The following is a 22,669-nucleotide window of genomic DNA, read 5'->3' on the forward strand; positions in this document are numbered from 1 at the left end:
CATGCATTGGCATGCATTTTGGTTGCAACCTTTTCACCTCATCAAATTTGCACTAAAGCTGCAGCAGGAGGTGAAACTGTTGGTGGAACACAGTGAGTGAGTCGTGTTTTGGACAGGTCTGGAGTGTTGGAATGAGGCACCGCAGGAGAGCCTCTGCACGGGGAGGAGTGGGCACATTCTTGAAAGGGAGACAGTAGGTGTCTCTGTCTTTGTTGTCTCTGCGGACGCGGGGAGGAATTCAAAAAAAAAAAAAGTGTGCTGCAAAGACGGCAAACACTTTGATCAGCCTGTTTGCTCAAGGTGCTGTGAAACTTTTCCCCCTCGGGTACCTCGCTTCCCATCAAGGCTAATAAAAGAGGAAATTGCTCTTGAAGAGGCCATGATGACTCAGGGATTAGTCGTCGTTCAAAGGCCACTTTATCGCGTTCACATCCTGCACAAAAAAACATTCCCCAAAGTGTCTACATCAAAACTCCCTGTCCCAGCAGTGGATGAGTCCCTCGGGTCACTGTTAACCAGCGCTGCAGGGGGAAAGAGCTTCTGCAGTTATTATGGGATGGGAAGATTGCATAAAATATTCAGCCAAAGTAGAAAAAAAAAAAAATCACTGGCCGGGCAAAGGCGTTTTGCAACCTAGCACATTTTTCACAATCATTCTTTTTTTTTTCTTCTTCTTCTGTCTTGACCATGATGGGCCCTTCATGGTGAAAAAGCACATGCGGCATCCTGACTTCTGAGTAATATGTTGAGAAACATGATAGCGCAGCAGCTTCGAGCGAGGAACGGCGCATGGTGCCAAGAAAAACCCTCCGAAACATTACAGAGATGTAATAAGCGCGTCTTTAAAAAAAAAAAAAAAAGAAGAAGAAAAAAAGAGAGAATATCCGAAATACTTCTGCAACGTTTTGGCAGAAATAGACACATAAATATGTTCCGCTTGAAACCCACCAGAAACCGCAGTGGAAGGAAACATTTCCAAGAACTCTATCACTCAGATCCTGATCCTGAACCCGAGTGATTGCTCCGCCGCCACGGCCGATCAGCTTCTCACAAAACATACAAGCTACAGCCAAAAAAAATAAAAATCCCCAAACAGTATAAGACATAATAGCTGACTGTGATGGAAACACATGTATGTGAAATTCAAATACAAAACACCTCATGTACGAAATGTCAAGGCAGGCGTGCTGCAGCAGCCCACGCACAGTAAATCTGGCGATCGCAACCGTGACGCGTGAGGCGCTAATGACTCAGAGTTACGACAACGTGCTGCCTTTTTTTTTTGTCTTCTCTTTTTCTTCTCCTCTCTGCAGGTATACGGCTCATCTGGCTAATATACTGGCCCCTGACAATGTCTGACTGTGTTAAGTGCGGAGGGCCGCGGATGACCTCTGACAGTAAACACACCGGGGTGGGAAGCGTGACCGTGGTGAGCGCTGGGCCCCCCTGCCGGTACTTGGGGCCAGTCGGACCCTCGCGTCCTGCCGCGTCAACCCCCTCTCTGTGCTTTCATGGGAGGTCCGTGTAGGTCAGATCTTCCCTTCTGGCCCTTCAGGAGCTGACCCCGGGGTCTTTGAATGGCCCCAGACCAGAGGCGTCCCTGGCTCCAGGCCCTATAAAAAGGAGCCCTGGATGAGGGCTTGAAGGAGGGAGAGGTTATGAGGTGTAACTGTGTCTCTGTTTGGGAAGATATTATTACAGGGACAGGTCAAACTCAGTCCGACTACAAAGGGGCCTATAAATAGCGATGGAAGGTCGTCCGTAAATCACTGACTGACCCGATCAATTCTTCAACTGCTTCAAGTTTTTAGTGGGGAACAAAATGGAAAAAAGCTGTTTGTGGTGTATCGTGGATCTTCACATTCCAGCCTGGACTCCAGCGGAGCAGCCCTCATGATGTTAGTTCTCCAAAAGACTCTACAGAGCTCCGGACAACAGCACGTTTAGCCCTTTGTTTACAACCTTTCAGCTGAAAATATTGAGTTTGCCTCCTGAAAATTAGCATCACTTGCTGATGCTGGTGCTTTGCTTGGACCCTTCCACATGTTTGGAAGGAGACAGAAACAAGGTGGTGTCAAAGTCACCAACCTGGAAGTAGTATCAGCGCCCTTAATGACATCACCAACGGGTCGATTTCCACATTTTGTGCGAACTTGATAAAAGTGAAGAGAACATTTTTGGATGGTTCACTGACAAATAAGAGACACACATTGCTAGCAGATCCTCAGTTTACATATTATGGGACCTTGTTTGTCTGCAAAACTGGAGTTCTTATGACGATAAAAACGTCATAAAATCACATGATGATATTTGGTCCTCGCAGCGGTCTGCAGAAACTGCTACCGGCCAACTCACTTACAGCCGTAAACACTGAGACTGTGTGTGTGTGTGTGTGTGCATCTACCGGGGTTGTCCTCTGTGCGCCGCAGCCCTGTGATCAGTAACTGCTCTCAATTACATTATTGTGCGCCGCTCCTTTTCGGCTCGGGGGTTAAACTCTTTGCAGACCCCTTTGAAGTGCTCATCCCTTTATCTCAAGCCAGAGCCAAGAATTTTTGGGGAGGACAATGGAAATTGAAACCAAGAGGGAAGCTTATGGCAATTATCAAGCCGGGCCACGAGGAGGAAGTGGGCTCAGCCAGAGAGGATGCAGATAAAGAGGGGGTGAGGAGGAGGAGGGTGCCGATCTGGAACAGGGAGGGTTACTGTTTCAAGTTTGTTTGGTGTGTACACACCCGGGGCGACGAGCAACTGGCCGGGGGAGGAAATGCAGGCCACCTCTTCAAAGTAGGTGACAACAGCGGGACAATGGCCTCCGAAAGAGTGGGAGCCGAGGAGCCGATGAGAGGAGCGGCGGCGCGGTCAAAGAGCGGCGCGGCGGGGCGGGGAGGACGAGGTGATCGGAGGAGGAGGAGGAGGAAGAGGAGGAGGAGAAGGAGGAGAAGAAGTAGCGCCGCTGTCAGCAGAATCAAACGGCACGCAGAGAAGCTGGAGAAGATACAATTAAAGTGTGGAGTTAAGACAGGCTTTGAAGTCGGACATGGTGCATAATACCCTTAAAAAGTTGAGGAAGGGCAACAACTCAGTCAGTTTGTTATGGGGCTGTTTTGTAAGAGGGGAAAAAGGAGGATGGCAGAGTGGTTGGTGTGTGTGTGTGTGTGTGTGTGTGTGTGAGCAGTGGGAGGGTTTGTTTTTTGAGAGGGTTCAGTTCGAGGGGAATGAAGTTGGATTTCAAGCGCCAATTGGCCCCGGAAGGATGTTTTTTTCTTCCTCTTCCTCTTCTTCTTCTTCTTGCAAAACAGAGAATGTAAAGTGCGAGTGGGAGTCGGCGCCTACCTGTGCATTTTGATGATAGGGATGAGTGTGTGAGAGAGATGGAAGAGGAGGTAGACAGATGTGTCACACACACACACACGCACGCACAGAGGCAGGGCTGATGGGGAAGAGCGAGGAAGAGCGAGGAAGAGAGCGGATGACGTTAAATAGGTTGGGAATTGGTAGCGGAGGAAGGCGGAGTGGAAATAAAAGAGAGGCAAAAAGAGAGAAGGGGGGGAGGTGGTGGCAGGATGGGGTGGAGGAGGTGGTGTGTGGTGGTGGGGGGGGGGTGCGGCTGTTGAAGGTTATTTATTGGTTTTTTCCCCTCGTTTTAATCCCATTTTGCGCTTGACTTTTAAGTCTACCAATGTATAGAAACAATGTCGGATGCACCGTCTAATCCCGTTTAGGCCATGAAGCTCGCTCCACGCCGACAGTAATGACTTTCATTTCCTCCGCCGCTCGCACCGCAGTGCACTGGCGCGCGAGGCAGGCACTTCACAGGGACGGACCGCCGCCGCCGCCGCCACCGCCAAGCCCCGCCCCTCGACCATCCTTCCTCCACGTCGGCCTCAACCCGACTTCAGTTGTCCTTAATCCATCACTTTAACCCCGTCATTCCCCTCCCTTGACTCCGGCGCTCGGGCTCCCCAGATGGGGAAGGTGATTAACTTGCTCGTTTGTTCAATAGATGGCAGGTTTTTTTTTTAATCTCTCCGCACACTTCCTGTCCAGGGGAAGGCGGGGCGATGCCATGCCTGGGCAGTGTGAGCACCTTGGCAACAGACTGACAGCCACACATCCAATCTTCTCATGGAGATCAATCCCAAGGACAAGGTTTGCCTGCACATGCTATGTATATCTATATGCATATATATGGATGTTCCAACAAATAGATGTCTATGCAAACTCACAAAGGGATATGTCAAGTTTTAATAGTGTGAATTCACATCTTGTGCTAATTGCATCATGCAAGAAATACACAGTTGCAAGGTGCAATTGAAAGACTTGAAGATAAATAATAGACTCATCTTGTCATTAATTTTGCGAAATTCCCCTTTTCCCTTTTGGAAATCTTCCCTTTGTGATGTCACCAAGGTGTCCGGTACCTCTCCCCAACTTTGCAACAACACTTCCATCCAGGAGTAGTTCCGCCCCTCTGAGACCGCCTTTTTTTTGTCAATGGGAAAATTAAAAACAGGATATCGCCTTCTCTGAATTGGCTCGAACCCACAGTCGAACGAACCCGTCGCAGCCTGCAAGATATCGTGCATAATAATAACAATAATATTAATCGTAAAAGCCGAGGCTGTGTGAGATCAATGGAGGAGGCGAGGCGGTGATGCCAGACGCAGACAGGGGCAGTGCGGTGCAGACAAACCTCCCACGCTGTCTTGAGCGTAGGTCCTCTTGTCCCTCTGGCTCAGCCCACACCATCCATCACACAGTGGCACATATACACAACCTCCACCGCTGAGCCTGCTTGCCTGCTTGCCTGCCTTCCAACCTGCTACTGCTCCTCCTCACATGGTTGAAAATGAGTGACAGAGCCAAGGGGGAAAAATAGAAGACAAAAAAACCCAACAACAACAACAACAACAAAAATCACTGCCGGAGATCCCGCATCATCAAAGTGAGGTACGATACAAGTTGGGAGGAGACACAAAGGCAGCAGAACATGATGGGAGACATCAGCGTGCGAGTGTGTGTGTGTGTGTGTGATAAACAGCTTTATTTATGCGAGCGGCATACAGCAGCCAAACACAGGCCCACCTCCGGTCTGACGCACAATACAACGCTATAAAAAGCTCTGATGGCCCAACTCACACACAGCAAAAGAAAACCCAGAACAAAACAAAACACATTGACCTTCTTTCCCCACAGTTACTGTCCACGCAACACAAGCACGCAGTGGAGAAAATATCCGACTCCTCTCTCTCTCTACACCCAAAGAGAAATTACTGGCGGGCCCTCAAATCCGCACGTCCTCGGGTAACCTCCCTAATATCCTACAGGAGTGAAACGCTTCAAAAAGCGCTCCAAAGTCCCTCTTCCAAGCAGAATCCACAGTTGCTCCACATTCCTGACTTTGACTTTCATGAGGCAGTTTCAGCCTTTCAGTCCGCGCCTTTTCCCGTCTGCGAGAGAGGTTTTTTTTTTCCCCCTCCTCCTCCTCTTCCTCCTTCTACTTCTTCTCCCTCTGCCTCTTTTGTGCGCTCACGTCATGAAAGCTAAATTCCACATTAACAAGCGCCGGGCGGCGCGGCAGCTGCGAGCGCGAGCGTTTAGCAGAGAATTCCGGATGGCGGATGAGCGGGAACCTCCGGAGCCCCCCTAACCTCCCCCCCCCCCCCCCACCCACCCTTTGCTGTTGTCACACAGCAAGTCGGCTGTCTGATGTGGAGATAGCCGAGAGGAAGCGAGGCCTTTGATCCCTAATGGGGCCTCGTCGGCCGTGTGGAAATGACACTCATTGCTTGTATTTACATGGGCAGCGATTATGGAGGTTTATTTTGGTGGCGGACAATCAATTAGAGTGAAACTATGCCGGAGTCGCAGCGCAGATTAAAGGAGAGGTTATGGCTGGAGCCGCTCGGGGGTTAACGACTTAAAGATGGGATGGCTAAACAGGACGGAGGAGACGTCAAATACTCAGACTGACTTCAAAATCAGGCGTCAGACCAAAGTGTGGTGAAAACACACTTGTGAGATGTTTTTGCCGGAGAGCCAAAACTTTTAAATCGCCACGTTGAAACTGAGGCCAAAGGCCAAAGTCATGGAAAGTGGTAAAACATCTCGTACTAAATGGAAATGCTGCACATTCCCGCACGAACGAGTTAATTGCGATTCAGCGTGACAACCTTGGCGTGAGTTGGGCAGTAGTGTTGGATCGTCTGTTAACAAAAGTTCTGACAGTGTTTCTGCAGTTTGGTGGGAGCTCCACCACAGAACCAACCAAGTCCAACAGTAGCTGCGATGTGTCTGACAGTTCTTCAAACTCAACACAGTCAAATGTTCACAACCATTTTGGTCCAACTCCCTGGCCGCTGAAACTGTGGCCACAATGAACTGCTTTTGTGTGTTTGGCCTCGGATTGTACACCAAATTAATTGCAGTCATTTTTTATTTTGGAATCGTCGCCTCCTTTGACCAGGTCTTCTCTGAGAGACTGACAGAGGGCCAAAGCTTTTAACAATTCAATTTTTTTCCTTCAACTCTAATCAATCTAATCAATTTACTCTTCAACCGCATAGACGAACATCAACAAATGTCAAGATTTCCAGCAGTGACAGTAGCTGGGTGTCATTTCTTCGGGAAAGTCCAAGTGACCGTCAACGTGTTTGTTTGGCATCTGCGGTCGAGTCCCATTGAACACTTGGAGACAACACAAGGAAGGAGCAGAAACGCATCCGTGAGTTGCATCGCAGGTTGTCTTCAAGGAGAGACGACGTGTTTGTGTTGCACCGCGCAGCCGATTGGGCGACACGTTGACGAGTGAGAGGGACCTTTGAGTGTCTTGGAACCAGGATTCGCCTGAAGACACAGCTGGAAAACAAGCGATGGCGCCCATAAGGTGGTCACATCCTTGGTGCACACGCGCACACAGTGGTTGTGAGTCCTCTGTGCACACCTTCAGAAACAACAGACTCCACAAAGACTTCACGCTGAAGGACTAAATTCTTGTTTCTCAGATGTCGGTCTGACAGTGCTCTCTCTCTCTCTCTCCCTCTCCCTCTCTCTCTCTGCCCGGGCAGCAGAATCAGCACATCAAATAAACACAGGGAGGGGTATAGTGTTTCCTTTGGAGACGGCAGAGCAGGTCACGGACAATGGGTACACATGGAGATGCGGGTGTAAAAAGAAAGCAATTCCAATGCAAACACGTGCCGGAGCCTCTTTGAAATCCAATGCGATTTTTGGGATTTTGTCATCCCGCAAAAACCGGTTTAATAGAAGAAAAGCCGAGCGTCGGAGCCAACGCATTCCGCAGCTACCAGACAGGGACAGAAGATGAAGGAGTCGTGAAAGCACATCCTCGGCCCCGTCCAAGCGTTAACATCATAAAACCTCCTCGGGAGGAGGCCAGGAGACACGGTGAATTTCATGGACCTCAGAGTGGGAGTCAGTCAAGAGGTTCGACTGGGTTGGGTGAAACACGAGACTGGTAGGAGCTCGGCGTCCAAGGACTGTGGCGTTTGGACCGGAGTTCAAACCGCCATCGACCCGCAGTTGCTCTTTATCGAAACCCACCACAAAACCCCCAGCTGCTCTTTACAGTTCAAACGGGAGGCTGGCGCAGAAAGCTCACGCTTAATGGTAATTTGGGAGATTCGTTTGACTCCGGTGTGAGATACAGAGCTAATCTTGCTTAACATGCATGTTGCGGTTGTGAGAAAAAAGAGAGAAAGACGGGGAAAAAAACAAGAACAAACGAACAAACAAAAAAGCAGACAGCATGATTTTCTCAAATGAAGGATTAATTATGAGTCCCTTGAAGATGAAAAGCACAGAAAGAGTAAAAAAGAAACATGACATGACAACAAAAAAATGTGAACTTTTTTATTATTAAAAAAGGAAAGAATTCTGGCAAAAATGTAACAGTCTACTTAAAACATACAAAATGTAAAACCGTCGGATGAACAACATTGATGCAATAAGCCAAATGAGGCAACATGTTCAGTTTGGCCAATGAATAACAATCAGCCCGTTAAAATAAAAGTCACGTTTCTAAAAAGCACGAGGCAGCTGTGCATCCAACCTAAAGACGAGTCCAGTGATGGCGTGAGGGAAGCGTGGACACGTTGAATGCTCACATCTGATTGGACGTCCCATCCTTCAGGGTCCCCGGGGGGCTCACGGTTCTCCACAGGTCACCTGTGGACACCAGCTTGGATTAGTGCTCGGTTCAAACATTAAAACTGAGTCACATTTCTGAACACTGTGATGGAGGAGTGAAGGAGAGAGGGTCTCTGTCCTTGACTCCTGCCTGGACACCGTTCACCTGTCTGTTAGGTTGTGAAAATTAACCAGTTCACGTCCAGATATCTCAGATTTCTCAGACTGATCTATCTTTTTACGTGGGCATAAAAAAAAAAAAAACTCTCGCAGAGCGACGGACGCCCTCCTGAGTGCAAAGTCAGCGAGGAATTCCGCTCAAAAAGTCGCGCTCATGCTCAACAGCACGAGAGCCAAAGGAGTGTTTATCCCCAGTTTCTTTAACAGCCCGGCCGAACCCCTCGTCCTCACCTCCTGCTGCGGCAGGCATCCAGGTCTTCCTGCAGCACGGAGGCCCTCTTCTGCAGGAAGTTGACCTGAAACACAGGCAAATAAGTCAACAATTGCCCATGATGGATCCTCAGACACCCCTCAACCACTCCATCCCAAAAAAGAAAAACAATCAGATCGGTTTTGTCGTGCGAAAATTGCCAGAAATTCCCGAGATTTGAAGGAGGGAAGGTGAGGCAGTTCTGGGTCTAATGTGCTTTTGAGTGCACGGGGGGTCAGCGGAGTGGAAGAAAGGGTCGCTTGTTTGGTCCAGGGGTCAAGACAGCAGGGGATAGGGGGCGGGGGAGGAGGTCAGGAGATTAGGGCAGCGGGGTTAAAGCGCAGAGGGACAGAGGGAAGATTACCAATCGGGGCGAGGTGAGGCCGGGATGCGGCGCCGTCCTGCAAAAAACGCGCGTTTATTTACGAAGTGTCTTTGGCTGGAGCGAAAAATAAACCCCGTCTATATTTACACGGCGTTTAGAGGCTGGCAGAATAATGACGGCCCCCGAAAGGCTGCGTATTGTTCTGGGACGAACGCGCTGGAGCCGAGGGTACATTCCTCTGTGCGGGGGGAGACCTCCGGAAAGTTCTAACATTTCATTTGGCACGAGCGAATCCCAAACCTCTCTGAAATGTGGTCAGCTTGCCGCCAGAGAAGCAAAAACACTCGCCGACTTCTTTCTTTTCGGGCTTTTTCGCCACCGCCGCCCCTCTCCCTCCCCCCCCCGCCCTCCCTCCCTTTGGTTTCATTATGTAAAAATAATACACTCGAAAGTGGAACTGCGGAGACGTGCTGGGTGAGAGGGGAGGCTGCTCGGGTCACCAATTACAACCTCCGAACAAACACAATCACAGAGCTCCGCTCTGCGTACGGAAACGGGATCTCGAACACGGCACGACGGCGTGATGAGCTCCTTTTGGAGAAAACGAGACGGCCCTGTCATTACGGAGTGATCTATTTTCCCTCTTTACGGCCGGAACGCTTCGACGGTCCAGAAAAGAGGCGGCGCCAACACGTTCCTTGGCCGTCAGCGGGACGTGGCTCATCGCTTCAGATGGTTTCGAGGACCAAAGTGGCGAAGAGGATACCAGCAAACTGTTGTTGTTGTTGCTAATGATTGATAGCAATGGAAAGTCAGAGACACAAAGAAATGATGTCAAGCTTTTAAAAAAAGGCCCAATGACACACTTCAGGACCAAGTCCAAAGCACTTGAGCATTTGTGATGATTCATGAAAGTTTTGTTTTGTTGGGCTTTTTTTTTTTAAACATGGACTGCTGTCAGGACATTTGAGGACGTCTATTTTCGGAGCACAACAAGCAGGAAGCTGCCATATAATTGGTTCGGAACAATGGATGGATATATCCGTCTGGAGCAGAGGATTTTTTTTTTAAATCAACTTTTGCGGGGAGCGTTCAGCTGCTGCTCCGGTTCATCGTCTGGGTTTTAGCCGAGAGTGACTTTCTGCAGCGGGAGCCGGGGAGCCGCTGGTGTGGAATGCAGGCCAGTTTTGAAATATTGCGTGTAAGTATATATTTGAGGTGAAACTACAACGTGTTATTGTGAAGATTCTCAAGTCCAACAGCAAATTTAGTAAACTGAAGAACCCAATTCACCCTCTGGACAAATTACGGACTCACCGTGGCCACATGAAAGCGGCCCTATTATTATGGCCATTGCCAGATTTAATAAATACACTTTGGTACTCTAAAGTCCAACAATAAACAAGGTTTGTTTGGTCAAATAACTCTAGCTTGAGCTATACAGGCCTCACAAAACAAGTGTTTCTTTCACTCTGCCAGAGGAGGCTGTTCTTCTCCCCCTTCCTTACCTGCTCCATGGTTCCTCCTTTCAGCAGCTCACTCTCCCTTGTGACTGACCAGCCCCTGACAGACAATCAGGGCGGCGTGTGACATAGGCAGCCTCCAGAAATCCAAACGGCTCGTTTCAGTGCAGTAACATGGAAAAATTCAGTCGAGCTAGTTGTCATTTCTTTCCTAATTGGTGTGCTAGTTGGCTTGCCAGCGTCGCAACAAGACGCGTGAAAGAGCTGAAGAATGTTCAGATTTTTAAATTGGTCGGCAATTATTATCTCCTGCGTCTGGTGAAGGTTGAGGTCTCACCTGAGCTTTCAGCGAGGTGATGGTGTCCTCCAGCTCCTGCCGCAGCGCCGCCGGCATCAGGCCCTTGATTCTGTCCTCGTACCCCTGACGCACCGCCGTCACCTGGTGGACCCACAGAGTGTCAGTCAACCACTGGAACCCGCATGCAAGTGACCCGACTAGCCCGATGATTAAAAAACAAAAAAAACAAAAGACCAGGGTGGGCAAACGTTTTGACTTGTGGTAATAAGTGCCTTTGAAGCCCTGCGGTATTTAGCTCTTTATTTAAATGACTCTTAAAATACTGAAAATATGAATGAAATGCAGCTATGTTATGACTTACTTACTACTAGTGTAAATTTTTCCAAGTTCGGTGGGCCAGATTAAAAAGCTCAACGGGCCCCGTATGGCCCCCGGGCCGTAGTTTGCCCATGCCTGGCCTAGCCTGAACAACAAAACGTCATCAGCGTCAATCTGAATGAACTGTTTGTTCAGAGTGAGTGCAGACGACTGCAGATTAATATTAATCACTGCTCAGTCAGTGTTAAAACCGCCACTCACTCTCAATCACACACACAGTTAAACACACGCTACATATTTCAGGAGACAGACCCAGAGAACAGCTGCACTGGAGGAAACACACTCTCTCACTCACACACACACACTCACACACACACATAGACAGCGGGCATCCCCTCTTTATTCACGGCTCCGCCGCTCTTCACAGCTCCTTCACATCTCAACAGGGGGTCCGCGAGCTGGCATGACTCGCTCCGCACAACGCCCCCTACTGGCTGAGCGTGACCACAGCCACAGTCTGACACAACGGATTTGCGAGGCCTGTTACACAGCTGTTTTCTTTTTCTTCTTTTCCTTGAGCGGGGCAGAGGCCGAGGCCAGCCACGGTGGAAGGGGCAGAACACATCAAATGCGACGCAGGCAGCAGCCGGAATGTTCGCGAGGCTGCTCAGCTCCGCCGGAGAGGACCGGAGGAAGTCTGTCTGGGGCTAAATTACACTCCACCAAACCAGAGTCTGATTATAGAAGTTGAAAAGGGTTTGGTTAGCGCAACCCCCCTCTTTTTTTTTTCTCCTTTTTTTTTTCCCCTTCCCAAAACCCGCAAACACACATGAATGGACGCATAGACACACACACACACTGAGCTTTTTACAGAACTGTAAAGGCATTTACAGCATTCTGAAAGGAGTTGCTGAATCAATTAATCTGGAGCCACCGGATGAATAGTTTAGCAGAGCTGCGGGGATCAGCGGGGCCCGTGAAAAGCAACTGTTTCCAGCCACATATTTCAAGGTGTAACCAGGGGAGAGTCTGAGCATTCCAACCGTTTGTCCTTCACAGCCAAAGTCCGGCAAACATTAAGAGTATCCCCACGTCTCCCCCCCCTCCCCGACCACCAGCACCAGCACCACCACCCACATCTCCTCTGGTCCGTCCAGCCTTTCAAGTGGCAGGGAACGTGAACGAGGTGAGGTGAGCGCAGGGGGAGGAGGAGCAGGAGGAGGGGCAGGAAAAGATTGGTTTTCCCTAAAAATAATTTTCCTGTTGCGGATTTAACTGATTGTTCTGGTTTTTGGCTAATTAATCTTCCTGGGCACAATGAGAGGGATTGGGAAGCACTTCAAAGCAACCTCCAGGATAAATGATCCCAACATGAGGCAGCTCGCTTTGTCTCTGCGCAGTGTGCAGTCGATTAGTCTGCCACAACTTTGCCAAAAAAAGAAGAAAAAAAATCTCCTCCTGCTGCATTCTCCTTTGGCCCCGCAAGTGTCGGGGAGAACAACACCGAGTCCATCAGTTTATGGCAACCTGCCTCTTTGTGCGGAGATGAAATCAAGGGTAATTTAAGAGCGGCCCGGCTTGGGAAGCTTTAATTTAAACGTCTGGGGAGTTAAAAAATCGGCTAATGCTACGGGAGGGGAAAAAAAAAAATCCCATCTATCTATAGCTGCAGTTTCAGTAGTCATAACAAAATGGGCAGCGAGAGCCAAGACAAAACACTCTAGCGCTACCTTCGAGCGGAGCAATAAACAATGGCTGAGTAAACACACCCCTCGGCTCGCCGTAGAAAGCCCGCCGCTCTTCACAGAGAGCCGCCGCGCTCCTCCAGCCTCGCATTCCTGCCTCGTGTTCGGTGCCGTCGCCGCCGCGCCAATGACAGATCCGCTCCCACCAAATTACAAGCTCTTCTCTGCGGCCAACGCCGTCTCCGTTTTTCCTTTTTTCCTTCCCCCTTTCTCCCATACATTAGAGCCGGGCGGCGGGACGGCGGCGGCACGTTCCGCCCGGATCTACCCAGAATTCCCAGGGAGAGCCAGACGACCGGAGGGATGCTGAGCACGCAGGCGGGAGGCCGAGTCAGCCGGACCGACGTAGCCGCCGCTTTCTTCTTCTTTTTCTCTCTGGCGGAGGTGGGAAGTAACAAAGTACAAATACTTTGTTACTGTACTTCAGTGGTTCTAAAAAAACTTTCTCTGTCACGCCCCACCTTGGAGGAAGAGCATTTTTCATGTCCTCCCCCACCAGCCAAATTTGACTGTGTCTTGAGGGATCCCGATGAACCTGCAAGTGGCCCCATGTCTCTAGGACAAAGTTGACTTTTGACCCCATAGACTTGCATGGCATTAGGGCAGTGGTTCTCAAACTTTCTCTGTCACGCCCCACCTTGGAGGAAGAACATTTTTCATGAATTCTTCTTTTCGTCCCTGTCAAATAGTTGTCCATCCTGTGTACCTGAGCAGTGTTTTTCTTAGCTACAACCTACTGAACACTTTTTGTTAATTGTTCCGCAGTGGAAAAAGTTCTGATGTGAAAACATTAGTTTCCCCAGGCGCCCCGTCTCCCTCCCCTTTACATAAGTACATCCCAGAACCTGTACTTTCTTACTTTTACTTAGGCAAAGGAGTTGAATCAGTACTTTGCCAGAGTATTATTTTTTTTTTTTTTTACACAAGTATCCGTACTTTTACTTAAGTACAGAATGTGAATACTTATTTCCACCTCTGCTCTCGAACCCTCTTTTTCAAGAAAGGAGTGAAGCCAGATTGCTGTCGTGCGTGATGCAACCGGATGCGGCGCCGCTTCCGTAATGTGAAAGCGCATGACACGGATTCATGCCTCTGCAACACTGTAGCATTTTTTAATAAAAGCCCTTCCCTTCGCTGCTCAGCCGCAGTTTATTAACCGACTGCACGTGGGCGGATGCAGCAATCTGTCCTTTTTTTTTCTTCCAACTCCGCCGTGGAAGCGCTCGGCTAACAGATGTATTTATATATAAAAAAAAGCGCCGATTCAAATTTCCGACTTCAATTGCGTCTCTAAATGGCATTAAAATTCAAAACAAGGGAGCGGGGACGTCTGAGGGACGCACTTCCTGCGGCAAAGCCTCCTCCCGCCCCCTCCCTCACTTGCCGCGCACATTTTTCCATGGCAACGTTTTTCTCGTTCGCTCTCTCTCTCTCAAAGAAAACGGCGTGTTTGTATTTCTGACAGGTGTGCGCACGTGACGGCGTCTCTGACGAGGAAGAGAATAGGACTCCTCCTCCTCCTCCTCCTCCTCCTCCACCTCCACCTCCTCGTCCTCCTCGTCATTAAGACAGATGTCGGCTGCCTCTGAACAAAAGCGCTGATCAAACCTTCCGCGAGGGCTTTTTGTTGGTCACGGGCCGGCTCCAGATGAGAGCGAGCGAGTGAGCGAGGAAGAAAGGAGACGGGATGGAAACACAGGAGGGAAGGAAAAAAAAAAACAACAACAAAAAAAAAATGTGCGGCACTATTTCTCAAAGCGATGAAAAGGGAGATGGGAGGAGAATCTGGTTTCATCTCCTCGACTCCTCGGTTGAGAGAGAAGTCTGTGTTCCCACCTCATGAAGCGCGATTCTCTAATTCTGAAGACTGCGAAGATCTGCGGCAGCCCCCCCATCGCAGTCACATCTTAAAATGACAACATTTCATCTATATATAGTCTTTATGTTGCGGTTTTGACTTTCCTCTTGCTGGCGTCACATGGCGTGGTTCCTGACAGCTGCCAGCAGAAAAGGAACAAGCCCGCAACACTTTCAGTGTTCAAATGAAGTTTGTCACATCCTCGGGAAGCTTGATGTATGCTAATGAAGTTGTGCATGTGTGTGTGTGTGTGTGTCAGGCTGGTGCGGGACAGGTGGTGGTGGTGGTGGGGCTGCGACTATAGCTGCGACTTTTTGATATCCGCCCCTTGTTCCAAAGTGACAAAAACCTTGTCAGGAACAAGAGCAGTGGTTGGGTGGGGTGGGTGAGTCGGGAGGGGGGCATCAAAAATGACGCCACTCACAAAGTTTGCACCTCCGCCTTGACTGAGTTGGCACTCGGAGAGTTCACCAAGGAGCAATTTGAATTCAAAAGGTCTTCGCCGCAGGACGGAATAAAGGGAGGCGCTTCACAAGAGTCGACAAAAGAGAGAGAGAGAGAGAGAGAGATGAGATGAGGGGAAAAGAGGCAGGAGAAGATTACAAGTCGCTCGGCGTCTTAGCGAAGTTGTCGGCGCTGCGGGACGGATCGGATCGGCTGCTGCTGCTGATGTAACGCGCCTCGGCTGGGAAAAAAAAACAAAAAAAACAGCGGCAGTCAAAATGACTGAGGCTACACAACTTAAGCGAAACTCCTCCGCATTTTTTTCTCCCCACCTCCAAACCCCAAAACAACTGCAGGTTCGCCGTGTGTTTTGTTTCCCCCCAGCGCTCCACACGCGGCAGGAGAAAACAGAAAACTCGCCCGTCGTGTCATTATGTATTTATACTGAGAAAGAGCTGCACGCTTCTCGCCGTTCTGCCGCCCTCTTCCAGGAGAATCCAACAAAGTGAGCGGCGAGCTGCTGATCTGGCATTTTCTCTTTGGGGGGGAAAGAGCCTGCGAGGACCACACCACCTCCACCTCCACCTCCACCTCCACCTCCACCCCCTGCAAGAGTGAGGCAAGCAACATCTGTGCCAGTCCTGCGAGGCAGATGAATCGGGGCAATATCAATCCGGTGGAGAAAAGAGCAGAGGTCGTAACACGCAACGCCGCCTGGAGTCGAACGCTTAACCGGCGGCGGCAGCTGAGCTGAGCTGAGCAGAAGAACGATGGATCCAACCGAGCTCGCTCATGTCTTATTCTGAAACTACTGATAACAGTTGAGGATTTAAAATGATTAAGTTCTCTCTTTAGTGTATGTATGCATCCATGTATGTATTTTCATGCACCAGTATCTGATGTGTTGTGTGAGTATCTTTGTATCTGGGTAATCTGAGGAAGTTTTGGGTTTTAGGTTGGGTTGGATTGGGTTGGAAATGGGGATTTGATTTGTGATTAGTGGTTGTTGTATGGTGTCTGGGCCCCTGTTCATAAGCTGTAGATAGATTCTGGGGAGACCCATTTTTACAAACGCACTTTGATTGAATGTTATTTGCATTTGTATTGTAACTGATTCGTAAAAAAATTAAATAAACTGAAACTGAAACTGAAAGCAGAGGAGTTAAAAAAAAAAGGATCTGAGTCTCTTCGGGCAGCGTTGTTTAGCACGAGGGTGAGGTTTGAATGAGCGACTGGCATGTTGGGATATTTCCCAAGAAAAGTGTGCAAAGACTGTGTGAAAACAATGGCAGGGAAGTTAATGCAAACCGGGGCGATGGGTTCGAGTTTTAGTGCAGAGAACTTCTCTTGTTAGGAGCTAACTAGCCGCTGCTAACTAGCTGGTCGCTGGTTGCCTTGCCACAAACACACAAACTATCTCTAGTAATGTTCGATAACATCCCCAGAACCTTAGTATGAACTGCAGAAAACAGCATGTTTAGCCCTACGTTTACAGCCTCCTGCAAAAACGCTGTTTCCGCCAAGCAAAGGAATTTCTTTGAAATTACTGTCGAATCCTCCCCGCGGTTGAGGCGGTTCCCAGTTGGGCGCAACGCACATCTGGCCACTAACTCTGGGAGAGGCATCTGCGCCCCTAGTGACATCACGCAGGCCTAATTCAGTGTTGCAGGCCACGTTCCTAAAAAAAAAGTAGAACAAAAGAAAAAAGGAGCGCAACACGGACTTCACAGCAACGGGTAATTATTGCATCTGGAGGTTTCGGAGGTCGGACCCGTCCGTCACGTTGCGTCGCCGCAGTGACTGCAAGGCCGAGGCGGTGGGGTGTGTGAAGTGTGCACAGGGGTCAGCAGGGCCGGCTGGGGAGAGGGCTGGGGGTGGTGGGAGGTTCGAGGGTTGGCAACAAAGGAGAATGAATGGCTTCGGTGTACATACCAGTGTACAAAGAACAGCCTCCTGTGTGTGAGCGAGCACAGTCATCAGCGCTTTCTACTCCGTGTGTGTCAAGGTCAAAACCGAGCCTAATTACAGGCTGTTTGGGCGAGGCTGTGTGTGTGTGTGTGTGTGTGTGTGTGTGTGTGTGTGTGTGTGTGTGTGTGTGTGTGTGTGAGGCATCGAGGTTTCCCTCTGAACACAGAGCTGCCGTGGCATTCCTGCCCCTAGGCCCTCCTCAAGTCAAAGCTCAAGGAATTTGGGAAATGCACAAAAAAGAGCCCATATCTGCAAACTTCTGAAGGGGGGAAAAAATGAGAGGTGGGAGAGAGACGAGGAGGAGGCTCAAAGTCACCTTTTTTGGTTTTCCAAGGAAGGGGAGAGAGAGAGAGAGAGAGAGAGAGAGAGAGAGAGAGAGGGGAGAGGGGAGAGGCGAAGCAGACAAACGGAGGCAGTAAGAGGAGTGATGAAAACCCCAGGGCAGCAACATGGCTGCAGCTCTTGGTGGTGGTGGGTAGCCCGAGTGATGCAACGGCGGAGGGTGGGGTGGGGGAGCAAAGGAGTTTAAGCAAAAAAAAAAAAAAAGGCAGAACGCCTCTCTTGTACCGCCCTGACAGGCATGAGATGGGCAAGAGAGAAGCCAATGCTTTACCTTCTCTTCACTCTGGAGCTCTTTGCTGAGCAGCTTCTTCTCCGAGTCGTGCAGGTGTCTCTGCTGGCGGTCTACCTTCTCCCGAAGAACCTGTTGGCAAGAGGGAAGAGAGTCAGAAGAAACAAATGAAAAAAAAAACAAACAGTTGGTTGAGCGCAGGCAATGCTCGCTAATCCGGGGAAGCGTTGAGGGGACGACGAAAGACACAGAGGCCGAGTAAACCGGAGCGATGGGAAACTGGCTGGCTAACTAACTGGCTTCACCAATGTCTTTCAACTTGGACTCCAGAGTGGATGGAAATTCCCTTTGTTGCACAAGATGATCAATTAACAAGTAGGAAACAAGAGTGGCCAGAGACTGAACGTGACGTAAAGCCTCAGCTGGGAAAAGAAATGAAGTTTGAAATGAAATTGATCCATCTGCTCACTGGGATTCACGCAAAAGTTGAAAAAAAGAGTTGATATGTGTGTATAGCTGCATATTTGTGAGCGTGAGCGTGTGCGTGTGTGTGTGTGTGTGTGCCCCCTTCCTGCCTGTAAGTGATATGACCGGAAAGCGAGACGCAGCTCCTGCACATGGCCGAGAACCAGATGTTTGAGAGCACATGTGGACATTTCCACATTGATTAGCAAACATGAAAAGCAGACACACACGCACGTGCGCGCACACAGACGCGCACTCTTATATATACATTTGTGTAGCTGGCTAGCGTCAATACTTTGAGGGCGAGCAGGTGTCGCCCAGCAGAGGGAGAACACGGCTCAGGGCGACAGGCGTGACCGGCCGGCCGACTCACTTACTCACGACCACATAAATCACATCCAGATTCTCCGCTTCCAGAGCTGCACTGACTAACTTTCGGGAAATCATCCCAAAATAATCCTTTCAAAGTCTGTCGGAGGCGTGAGTAAAGATAAAAAATGTTTGAGTCAAAATCAGCTCTGAATCAGGGAAAACACAGTGGTTGAATTTGTTCGCATAAACGGTAGCGGCTAACATTTAGGGGCTGTTTACACAGAGGCAGATTTTTTGAAACCACACATTTTCAAAAATTCCCTTGGGACAAAAAAAAAAAAAAACATTTACACAAAGCCGTATCAAAAAAATTGAGAGGCTGGAATCCACGATGGATCCACAAGCACTGTGTGTTATTGTTCACTAGTGTTTGCAGTTTGTTGTAGTGAAGGTTAATGGGAGACTGCAGGCTTATCATTAGTAGCAGTAACAAGTCTGTTGACCGACGTGGTTGTTGTTGTTGTGAGTGGTTGTCTGCACCTCACGGCCGCTCAGGTTGAAGGGCGGGGGAGGGGTTTAGAGCTGTGACATCAGCATTTCCAAAAAAAAGAACGGTTTCGGCGTTTACACGAATCCGGGCAAGGCGGCGTTTTCAAACTGATCCACCCAGGAGGAGCGTTTTTAAAAAAGTGCGGTTTCAGTGAAAAACGCCAGCTTGGTGTAAACGCAAGGCTAAGCTGTGCGTTTTGAGAGAAACCCGTATCCGTGTAAACAGGGTCTTAGAAAGTTTAGGGACGTCTTCGAGTTGCTCTGTGGAGTTGTGAGCAGAAAAACCACAAGGGAAGTTTTGACTGAGTCTCCTTGATAAATTGTGTGGAAGAGGCCAAAGTGCCAAAGACGCTTGAACAAATTTAATCCAAAGACACTGCAGCAAAATTATGGTCACGAGTCTGGCAGGATTTATATCAATCTAATCAATGTTTCTTACAATTACACTGTAATTTCCAGTGTCATGTCCTCTACTGTGACTGTGTGTGTGTGTGTGTGTGTGTGTGTGTGTGTGTGTGTGTGTGTGTGTGTGTGTGTGTGTGTGTGTTGACTGCGGCCGTGTCCTTCTTCTTAATTTACTTCACTCTCTCACAATGAATTCCTTCAAGCGAAACCGAAAGACGCAAAACTTTCCAGTCTTTCAAGTTGCCCTTGTATAATATTTCAATCCCAGAATCGGTTATTGCCGCATCAAAAACAATACTTGTCTTCTTTGCCAAAGCCTCGTTTAATTCATCATCTCCCCCGCGAGACCACGTGCGCGCCTTTCGACGGTCGCTCATCTCGCTGAGAACTCCCTTCATTCGGACCGTTAATCATTTCATCTCGTAGAGGCTGGACTGAACACTGAGACGCGGCTGAATCGACTTTGAGATTCCACCCCCCGCCCGCCGCCTCTGGCGGCGGAGGGAGTTATGTCACAACCGCTGGAGCACGTCGAGGTCAGTCGGAGCCGTGCGGCGCAAAAAGGCGGTGGGCTGATCCCGTTAATCAGGGTATTTCTCAGCCGCTCACGATCCACATCCACGCGGCCCACGACTTCATCCAGTTGCCTCCGATTTCATCATTTCATTTTGTTTATTGCTGAAGCCGAGGATTTTGGGCGCGGAGAGGCGATTTTTAATAGACCCAAACACCCGTTGCATACGTTTGCCCTCTTGCAGCGACTGCCGTTGTGTTCGTGTGGGGGGCCTTCAGGTGTCTGCTGCGCTCGGGGGTTCGGAGGTGAGGTGCGCGTGCCTTGCTAAAGGACGAGAGTCAGCGGCGAAGACTGGAAAATCATCAGACTGGTCCGTCATGTTGATGATGCTACAGAAACCCCTTCAATACATTCCCTTCGACACATCCCGGTACCGAGGGGAGGCTCTTTCGGGGAACTGGCTGACAGAGTGGGTGAGACAGTCACACTCTGACCCCACCAACCCCTCCCACACCCCACATCCTACAGCCCCCACCACCCCACGCCGATTCCCCACTCTGTGACACAGCGCTTCTGGACCTTCCCCGGCCTTCCGGGAAGCGAGGCTGACTGTGGAGGCGTTGGCCTCTTTCATGTGGGCTCTGGATGGGATTCGCTCAAACACATCAAGATGGTGGGGGTGGTGGGGGTGTTCAACAGTTTCATTAATAGAATCAGACGGGATGATTCGGCAGAAGAGAAGAGTCAGAGAGAGCAAGAGAAACTATTAGTCACCGTTACGGTCAGACGTATTAAGACACGTTGAGGCCCAGAGCAAAAAGGCTTTTACATCACGGATAATGTAGCGGCGAAAACAAATGACGGGGACACTGCGGAGCCCCCCGACTTCCCGTCTCACTCAGTTTGAGGAGCAGAGCGAAAATGTAAACCAGCATGTATTTTAAAAATGTATTTCAACAGTTCAAATGGCAGAGGAACAAATGAAAATTAAATGAAAAGAGGAAAACTCTTCGAGGGAGGGGGAAATAAGGAGCCAAAGGGTGAATTCCAATTCCTCCCTTAACCCACAATCTCAACCCTCAATCTCAAAAATGCGCGCTCCCGCGAGGTGCAAGTGCTATCCCGATTCTAAGAACGTCAAGTTGAGGGACGAGTTTAAGGGCTGTATCGCCCTCAATATTGAGATTCGCCAGCACCACCCTTGGAAGTAAGGGCTACCCAGAAGGCATTGAGTATTTTAGCCAAGACATCTTCGAAAAAGATGGCGATGTAAAAGAGAGCTACAAATGGAAGTATGTTATTAGTTAATAAAGATATAAATATTACGAAACCAGTTTATTGTCTTAGTTTAAGACTTTTTTTGTGCATTATTGACATCGTTGTTGCGTAACATTTTTTTTTTTTTTTTTTTTACTTTACGATGTTTGTCAGCCGGACCGGCGGTCCCGGCTTCACGTTACTTGTATACCTCGTTGTGTAGCAACGGAGGACTTCTTCTTTTTCGTCGTCTTTTTCTTTTTCTCCTTCTTCTTCGTCGTTGTCGTCTTCTTGACAGACTGGACGTAGCCGGACGTAGCCGCCCCCCACAGTCTGAAGACGTAACTGCACTTCCCATTTCTAAGCCCTTACACTTATTTTTGAGGGCCAAGATTGGGGGCCAAAGATTGAGGGTTAAGGGCGAGGGTTGAGATTGAGGAGTTAAGGGAGGAATTGGAATTGGCCCAAAGTTGACTCCTTAACTCCTCCACTTTTTTCTCTACTTCCTGTCTGTCAGAGCACCACTTCCCCCACCCACCCCCAGGTTATCCATGTTCGCCAGGAAGTGACTGGAAATATCACACCTGAGATACAACCTGACAAAATATATAATCCAAGCATGCCAACCACCACTACTACCAAATGATATTCACTCAGTTTCCAAGTCAAACACTATCAATGTCCCAGCACTCAGCAGAAACACACCGCAGAGTTGCAGCCGCACGTGTTGTGTTGTGTTATGTTACGGTGAATGGCAAAAATGCCGGTGATTTCTTTTGAGTTCTGGCGGGTTCAAAGGTGCGCGAGCGACCACGGAGCAGCGCAGAGTTTTCCTAAGTGCCTCCATATGCTCGGGGCGATATGGTCTTTATCAGGCGGGCAGACTGGGAGCATTGTGACCAGGCCAGGAAGAGGAGGAAATCAGATTTCCTCCCGGGCGAGATGGAGGTGCGTGTGGCATGAAGTGGGAAAAGAAAACAGAAACGTGAGCGGCAACGACGGAGTCGAGGAAGAGGAGCCGGAGAGTGCGAGGAGTCGGGTGGAGGTGGTGGTGTTGAGGGTGGGGTTGGTGTTGAGGGTGAGGGGAGTGTCAGGCCTTGCGGTCCCTCTCGCTTCTAACATCAGTGGCGGGAATCTGCATCTCGCCATCCCGAACGCCGGCTCAAAGGATTAGCTGGTGCACACGTTAGCGCCAAAAAAACACACACACACACAAACGCATACACACACATACACACACTGCTCGGAGCGATGGGTGCAGGTAGGGACCTGCGTCAATGGCGAGGGCTCGGAAACAAACAAACCAAAAAAAAAAAAAAACGTGAGCTCGCCAGCTTGGTCACATGTGTGAGTGTGCAATTTCGCCTTGTGTGCACACAAACACACACACACACACACACACACACACACACACACACACACACACACACACACACACACACACACACACACACACACACAGACACACACAAGGCGCAGCGAGGCCTGAGTCATCTTTCCAGGGTGGTCCTCCTGCGCAAGATAAGGAAAGCATGTTTCCCCAGGGTTAGGTAAAAGCAACAGAGGGCAGGCGGGTGGAGGGGGAAAAAAAAGCAA

At 49.4% G+C, this 22,669-nt stretch overlaps 1 protein-coding gene across 1 annotated transcript in view; it reads right to left on the minus strand.

Moving 5' to 3' along the window:
- Positions 1–8,558: 8,558 nt before the first annotated feature.
- Positions 8,559–22,669, minus strand: part of cep112 (centrosomal protein 112) — a 91,327-nt gene continuing 77,216 nt past the window's right edge. Inside the window, exons 24-26 of the mRNA XM_076024111.1 lie at positions 17,614–17,703; positions 10,707–10,808; positions 8,559–8,627 (exon numbers count right to left, since the gene is read on the minus strand). Coding sequence (XP_075880226.1) covers positions 8,559–8,627; positions 10,707–10,808; positions 17,614–17,703 — 261 coding nt within the window. The remainder of the gene's footprint in view (positions 8,628–10,706; positions 10,809–17,613; positions 17,704–22,669) is intronic.

Source organism: Nelusetta ayraudi, unplaced genomic scaffold (assembly GCF_046127955.1).
Source record: "Nelusetta ayraudi isolate G7.1 ecotype Tasmania unplaced genomic scaffold, CSIRO-AGI_Nayr_v1 ptg000016l, whole genome shotgun sequence".
NCBI classification, from domain to species: Eukaryota; Metazoa; Chordata; class Actinopteri; order Tetraodontiformes; family Monacanthidae; genus Nelusetta; species Nelusetta ayraudi.